This window comes from Orussus abietinus, unplaced genomic scaffold (genome assembly GCF_000612105.2).
Source record: "Orussus abietinus isolate OABI.00-Male unplaced genomic scaffold, Oabi_2.0 scaffold5, whole genome shotgun sequence".
NCBI classification, from domain to species: domain Eukaryota; kingdom Metazoa; phylum Arthropoda; class Insecta; order Hymenoptera; family Orussidae; genus Orussus; species Orussus abietinus.
Window position 1 is genome coordinate 1,432,495 of NW_019394929.1, and position 6,737 is coordinate 1,439,231.

The following is a 6,737-nucleotide window of genomic DNA, read 5'->3' on the forward strand; positions in this document are numbered from 1 at the left end:
TATTAACATTTTCGTTATAGGGTACAATTAAACCGTGAATGGCCGTCAATGTAAGGTCATAGACGATACTTAAAGCTTAACTGCGAAAATTTGTGAGATCGTAATGCATAATTTACGGTTCGTTGCACGCATTACAATGGTCATGCAAGAACATACGGATACGCGTTTTTACGCAGCGGAATAAAACATTTTTGTAATAATTCTCTGGGGAGTTCAGAGCGTATGCTAAGCTCGGTGAATTGTTTTCGTTAATTCTTTTTATGCATTTTTAATGTATTCACCTCGCCAGAATATTTTCGTACAATTATTAAAAATCTCGTTAAAAGTCCACACCAGGGGTCAGGGCTTTAGGAGACATTATTTACAATGTATCAACAAGTTCTCCGCACTGCGAGAAGATAACATCGATAGTTTAATTAGTAATTTCTTTAACATTTGGCACATACATTTGTAAGACACAACGGTTACCAGTACTACCGCATTTCCGCTTGAAATTGCGTGGGAACGATACATTATACTAAGTACCGATAACATGTCACTGATAAAAAGACGGAAACGAGGAATTAACAGATCGGGTGTCCCCTCATAATTTCTACTTTCGTAAAACTGGAACAGAGTAACGTTATGCGACGTTTTGTAATTAAGACTGGTTTAGTTAGTAAGTTATTGGGGCTAGAATAATATATAATGTACAGTTAAGTAAACGTGTAATGTACACGAGCATATATTTCTTTACACATAAGTCTGCCTGTGTACTTCTTACATGTGATCGAACACATTTGACTGCTACTCGAATTCCGAGCCTGGATTCCGTTGGAAGTCAGTGTTCACGATTTTCAAATAAACAATGAACATTAATGAATGCCTGCGTGATCAACAATAATCCGAAAGGGTTGGAATTGAAGGAACCCGTTGGAATCGACCACCTATGAATACGATCCGACTATATGGATTTAGGAAGAGAGAACAAGACTGAGCGTTTCCAAAATTTGTGTATCGCGATAAGCAATAAATCCATCCTTATTGGAAAAATCCTTACCTTCCGTCGAATACGTTAGGAATGTATCGGAGGATTTGGAGTGTTTCGAGAACTCTGAAAAATTTATCAATCCACCTCCTAAAGAATGTAAAACAGCTTGAGGACCGCAAGTGTCCCACCGATAAGTAGAAGACTTAGATAAAATATAAGCATCAGCTTGACCAGTTGCTACGGACAAAATCTTGTAACCTGCTCCGGTTGCTTCGATCAGAGAGAAGCCACCTTTCTTGAGATTGCACTTTATGTCTGGATTTTCAGACTGACTAAGTAATATCACGTTACCAGGTTTCGTGGCACCACCGAGAGAACATTTGTTTGTGCCGTTGTTACTGTACCCCCAGTAACAAGTTCCCTGCCATCTATCAAATTTATGGGGAATAGTACCAAGAAATATAAGCACTGGTTTCTTACGGTGATACGTAACGGTTAAAAATTTCTCTGCTTACTTACTGCGAATCTTTGTTGATATAAAATGGTTGATTAACTACGCCTAAAACGGGTAGTCCTGTGCTTTGAAGATATACACCGATCAGCACAGTGACGCATCTCAACCCACTTAAATGTATACCTGTTTCCTCATCCACTTTCTCTATAGCGTTAATATAGTCAGCAGTTGAGTCTACAAAATTTGACCAATTATTTTACAGAAGGTATATCTACGAAAAGCTAACGTACCTATAGGGTCTATCCAAATTCCTAAGTCATTTATGTGAAGATCGAGATCTTTGGGAAGATTTGAATCGACTGGAACATCGGACATGGTAATATCCTTATGAACTTCTAGAGCTAATAAACTGGCTGCCTCTTTATCGTCTCCGAGGACTTTTGAAAGAAGGTCAGCAGTTTCGTTAAGAGAGGAACAAACATTTACAATTATTGTTTCTCCTAGAGTGTTACTAAATACGTTACTCTCTTCGCCTTTCACCGCCTCTACTAATTCTGGAAACTAAGATTCTTGTTTACGGTAGCCTAATAAAATTGCTCGATGTCTCGCTTTATTGTGATATACTCTGTGAGACCAACCTCGAGACCAATATCATGCTTAATCGTTTCTTGAATAAGAACATCCGCTAGGGTCTTAAAGTCATGAAAGAACCTAGGATTCTTTTCTTCTTCGGACTTTTCCTGAACGAGTAATTTAAAGAGTGTTTCATTCTGACGGCATGTTCTGGCTATATTAGCAGCTTTCTCTGAAACTTGCAAAAGGAGTTGCAATAGTCTACTACCGTCGGTCATGTCTGAAAGAAAAGACGATCCTATGCAATATCATATAAACAAGTTTAAATGTCATAAACGTTACATCGACATTCCGTGGGAATCCATACAAGGTAGATTGTGTAATACAAGACCACTGCAGATAAATGCTGCAGTGGGAATAACTGACACATTACAAACATTCTTCGCTTTAATCTAGACTTTCCTACTTACAATCCTTTATTCAATGTAGTACTAAACTAATTAATCCTCTACTAAACACAAAGCGTTACTCTTGCCACTGGTCGTACTCTACACAAATCAATGTAGTAATAATATTAAAATTACTTGAAAGTGTTACCTGGTATTCTAACCTTACAATATGTTCACTATCGAAGTTGAATCAATTTTCGGAAAGACCGATCGGGCCTTCCGAAAACTGATTATCAATTGCCTTCTGCTCGCCCACAAATGCAACTGGATACAGGGTTTGGAGCTTTGTGAGGAGTTTATCACTTTTTCAGCCAGTTCTCGGGCTGCCCAGAGTTGTAACAGGTGGTAAGTGCATTAGCCGTCTGCATCCTCCATCGGAGGTCGCACAGGACGCGGTCGCTCGATCCTTCCCGTGAATCTCTCAACTCATCTCTGTCTCCTAACTCATTTCTGGTTGGAAAGTCATCCTTCATGTTGGTCTGACGTCAATACTTTGCAGGCATACGATAGTACCGATGGAGTTATATTTTTAAAAAAGGAAAGGTCGCTGTCGTCGCCAAGAGATGGCACCATGCTCGTCCTGAAATTAAGGTTACTTCGATACTACTTCGCTTACCATACTATGTGTGATTAAGAAACGAGGAATATTTAGTAATTTGCAGCTTAAGGAATTTTTTGGTATAATTTTATTGACAAAAATACGAATGAAAGAGACAGCCGGGTTTTTTCACGAATGAGTGATCTAAGAACATTTAAAAAGCGAAGTCGTAACATAACCACGTGGTCGGTTTTGAGAGTGAGGTTGTATTGACAGCCGGCGTGATGGCATCCGAGGATGAAAACGAGGAGAAACCCAAGAATTTCTACGAATTTGAACTGGATGACAGAATATTAAAGGTACGAAATAATCTCATCAAGTAGGGAGATTCATTTTGGGAGATAATTATATGTAATAATATCCGTCACAGGGTATCGCACAATTAGGTTGGTTAGAGCCTACTCTGATTCAAGAAAAAACAATTCCCCTGTTACTCGAGGGAAAGGATGTCTTAATTCGAGCACGCACTGGATCTGGCAAAACAGCTGCATTTATAATACCTCTTATACAGAAGATTCTGATGTCTAAAATGACGCAAGCAAAGCAGGAAATTAAAGGACTGGTCTTGGCACCTAGTAAAGAACTGTGCAGGCAGATACATGACGTTGTTGTCAGTCTAACGATAAAGTGCCATCGAGAAGTGAACTGTCTCGACGTCAGCCCACAGGTAGAATTAAGTGCCCAAAAACCTCTTCTTGCCGAGAAACCTGACATTGTTGTGTCGACACCTGGTAGAATACTGCAACACTTGAAAGCGAACAATCTGAACTTCAAACGCAGTCTTGACACATTAATTATAGATGAAGCAGACTTGGTAAGTCAATTTCTATTATTCCGTTATTATTTTTTGTCTTCCTAGGCAGGAAAAAATAAGAGGAAACATTTTTTCACAGATCTTTTCATTTGGGTACGAAGACGAGGTGAAGCAGCTCTTGTCCTTCTTACCGACAATATATCAAGCAGTATTAGCATCTGCTACGCTTTCCGAAGATGTTCTAACACTGAAGAAATTGGTGTTACACAATCCGGCTACTTTAAAACTGGAAGAACCACCCTTGGCACCTCCATCCCAACTCTCGCATTATACTCTAGCAGCTGAAGAGAATGATAAAGCTGCAGTTTTATATGCCCTTTTAAAGCTTCACCTGATCAGGTATGCTATTTGCATAACTTAGACCAATTACAAATCATATAATTATAAATATTTTATTGATTTTAGAGGGAAAAGCATTATATTTGTAAATACTGTAGATCGCTGTTATAAACTGAAACTCTTTCTGGAACAATTTGGGATTCCCACATGTGTACTTAATTCGGAATTACCAGCAAGTTCTCGATGCAGAGCTGTCACGCAGTTCAACAGTGGAACATATGATATTATCATTGCTTCAGATGAAAAATCCTTGGAAGAACCGTATGCCGTAAAACAGAAAAAAGGGAAACGAAGGAAAGACAAAGAATCTGGGGTTGCACGTGGCATAGATTTTCAATTTGTGTCAAATGTTATTAATTTTGATTTTCCATTAGACGTTAACTCATATATACATAGAGCGGGTCGAACTGCTAGAGGAAAAAATCAAGGCACTTCGTTAAACTTTATATCGCTGCGGGAAAGAGCCTTGTTTCAAGAAGTAGAAAATGAGTTGAAAAAAAGCTATAGTCATGAAAAAGTGTTCAAAACTTATGAATTCAAATTAGAAGAAGTAGAAGGCTTTAGGTACGTAGTAGCTATATGTATTTATGCGTTCTATTCTTGAAACTCCTCTAGGTAATGTCTAAATTATTTCGATAACAGGTATAGATCACGAGACGCCTGGAAAGCTGTTACTAGAATCGCAGTGCGAGAAGCCAGATTAAAAGAGATTAAACAAGAAGTTATTAATTGTGAAAAGTTGAAGAGCTATTTCGATGACAATCCCAGAGACTTGCAGTCGTTAAGACAAGACAAGGCATTACACACCGTTAAATTACAACCACATTTGAGAGACGTTCCAGATTATATTGTGCCTCCCTCATTAAAAAGGCTTATCGGTTTTGGGAAAAGGAAACGAAAGTTTAACAGAGAAGCTGCAGCATCTGGAGCTACAGCAGCTAAATCAAAGTATCAAGCAAGAGCATCGAATCCTTTAATTAGCCTTAGTATACCGAAAAAATAAGTTTATTTATAATTGACTTAGAGGTTAAATGTTAATGTACTGCATTAAACAAGAATAAATTTGTACAACTGTAATAGATAAAGGAACATATCTGGATTTTTGTATTTTATTAACACGAAGACCTATATATGTATAAAATTACTTCCACGTCATATAAAAATAATTATGCACCAATATCGATGCTTAAAATGACACTGACTTAATTTACATTGTAGTCATGTAAATTAAGATTTTGTGGCAGTTCTTCTAGGCTTGTATAAATCTCGTATGCAGTCATTTAAACCTTCCCTGTTTCTTGCCAGTTCAATTGCATAAAATTGTATTCTTGTCGTTAATATGCTATTCTGCTCAGAGTAGTCTCCTTTGCAATCGGCTCTAAGTAACGTGCCAAAACTATAATCTTCAACAATACCTTTAAATTGCTCACAGAATGGTCTCCATTTATGCTTTCCCTCATTCGATTTTAACTCGTCTTCCTTTATCACATCTACTGCTAAATCAGGAAATACTTCTCGAAATAATTTATAAATCTGATCATCATGAGGTGACAGTCTTAACAGCTTGGGATCGACGGAACATAATATCTGATGATCAAAAGTAATTGAGTTAAAAAGTACATATATACTGAATTATAAAATATTATGGTATTGAATATTAGATCCTTACATTGAAGTATATCTCAGCATGCTCCCATGCTTTCATTGCCCACATCGCTTCCACAGTTTGCTACAAAAAATAAAATAGATATTCAACAGTCACATGCTGTATAAAAGTGTAGGACATTTATTTCTTACATACATCATTTTCAAACTCTTCTGCGGGTCTAGACAATACACTAGAACCAGCAATCAGCTGATCTGCTGTCTGCAAAAATATTGATATATTATTCACTATGAGCACTCTTCAAAGTACCTGGAATCAATTTTAACAATAAAATCGAATTGAAAGACAAGATAAAAAATGTTATAAATTTGATCAATCCTTTTCTAATAAATTTTAAGGTTAAGCTATTTAACTTTGATTTTTCATCGAAAGTCGAAACCTAAATTCCACAACAATTAGTACTTTGCTCCACTAAAAACTTACCACGTTCCCAATATGAGCCATGTCTCGTCTTTATTCGAACTATTGTTTAATATTAAGTAAGAAAAAGCCGCTTACGTCTCAACCGATTACTTGAAAAATAATTTTCATGGCATAAATGACCATACTTCCCGCACTGTCCGTCAGATGGCTCAAGAAAACGTTTTTTGACCGTTTTTGAACGTTTTCGAGCGTTTCTCGATAATTTTCAGAGCGGTTTCAAGCGTTATCGACGACCGAGCGCTGAGGGCAAGTGCATTAGTCGCCTGCATTCTCCACCGAGGACAGCACAGAACGCGATCGCGCGATCCTGACCATGAGCAATCTCCCAACTTATCTCTGGTTGTCACTGGTTGTCATTAAGTTGAAAATAAATCACCACCATAGGAATTACTAATTTCCTAATTTTTCGAGGGTGTTACAAACATCGATACATAATTCAAATACATGATCG

At 37.5% G+C, this 6,737-nt stretch overlaps 3 protein-coding genes across 5 annotated transcripts; 1 reads left to right on the plus strand and 2 right to left on the minus strand.

Moving 5' to 3' along the window:
• Positions 1–379: 379 nt before the first annotated feature.
• Positions 380–2,933, minus strand: LOC105701353 (inositol polyphosphate 1-phosphatase). 3 transcript variants are annotated; one of them, XM_012428030.2, is made up of 6 exons: positions 2,595–2,933; positions 2,063–2,277; positions 1,715–1,985; positions 1,490–1,658; positions 1,040–1,398; positions 380–926 (listed from the first exon to the last, which is right to left on the minus strand). In XM_012428030.2, exons 2-6 carry the CDS (start codon positions 2,273–2,275, stop codon positions 874–876), a joined length of 1,065 nt encoding a protein of 354 aa, XP_012283453.1. In that variant the 5' UTR covers positions 2,276–2,277; positions 2,595–2,933; the 3' UTR covers positions 380–873. The 3 variants fall into 3 exon arrangements, with proteins under 3 accessions (XP_012283453.1, XP_012283452.1, XP_012283451.1); XM_012428029.2 differs by having other exon boundaries at positions 380–1,398; positions 2,608–2,932; XM_012428028.2 differs by having other exon boundaries at positions 380–1,398; positions 2,595–2,932.
• A 91-nt stretch (positions 2,934–3,024) lies between these two features.
• On the plus strand, positions 3,025–5,296 carry LOC105701396 (probable ATP-dependent RNA helicase DDX56). Its single transcript, XM_012428117.2, has 5 exons — positions 3,025–3,343; positions 3,415–3,858; positions 3,938–4,197; positions 4,264–4,761; positions 4,840–5,296. The coding sequence occupies exons 1-5, from the start codon at positions 3,269–3,271 to the stop codon at positions 5,198–5,200; spliced, it is 1,638 nt and encodes a 545-aa protein (XP_012283540.1). The 5' UTR covers positions 3,025–3,268; the 3' UTR covers positions 5,201–5,296.
• Positions 5,297–5,399: 103 nt separating this feature from the next.
• On the minus strand, positions 5,400–6,468 carry LOC105701397 (protein PBDC1). Its single transcript, XM_012428118.2, has 4 exons — positions 6,287–6,468; positions 5,999–6,064; positions 5,867–5,926; positions 5,400–5,784 (listed from the first exon to the last, which is right to left on the minus strand). The coding sequence occupies exons 1-4, from the start codon at positions 6,305–6,307 to the stop codon at positions 5,425–5,427; spliced, it is 507 nt and encodes a 168-aa protein (XP_012283541.1). The 5' UTR covers positions 6,308–6,468; the 3' UTR covers positions 5,400–5,424.
• Positions 6,469–6,737: the final 269 nt, after the last annotated feature.

Bases quoted from the DNA above. Each gene is read 5' to 3' on its own strand.
- LOC105701397 (XM_012428118.2), bottom strand. From the start codon at position 6,307: ATGGCTCATATTGGGAACGTG. The intron at 6,065-6,286 runs GTAAGTTTTTAG...ATATTTTTGCAG, and splicing joins TGGCTCATATTGGGAACGTG to ACAGCAGATCAGCTGATTGC. The intron at 5,785-5,866 runs GTAAGGATCTAA...TTTGATCATCAG, and splicing joins ATGCTGAGATATACTTCAAT to ATATTATGTTCCGTCGATCC.
- LOC105701353 (XM_012428029.2), bottom strand. From the start codon at position 2,275: ATGACCGACGGTAGTAGACTATTGCAACTCCTTTTGCAAGTTTCAGAG. The intron at 1,659-1,714 runs GTACGTTAGCTT...CAAATTTTGTAG, and splicing joins AATTTGGATAGACCCTATAG to ACTCAACTGCTGACTATATT. The intron at 1,399-1,489 runs GTAAGTAAGCAG...TAAATTTGATAG, and splicing joins TATATCAACAAAGATTCGCA to ATGGCAGGGAACTTGTTACT.
- LOC105701396 (XM_012428117.2), top strand. From the start codon at position 3,269: ATGGCATCCGAGGATGAAAACGAGGAGAAACCCAAGAATTTCTACGAA. The intron at 3,859-3,937 runs GTAAGTCAATTT...ATTTTTTCACAG, and splicing joins TTATAGATGAAGCAGACTTG to ATCTTTTCATTTGGGTACGA. The intron at 4,762-4,839 runs GTACGTAGTAGC...TTTCGATAACAG, and splicing joins GAAGAAGTAGAAGGCTTTAG to GTATAGATCACGAGACGCCT.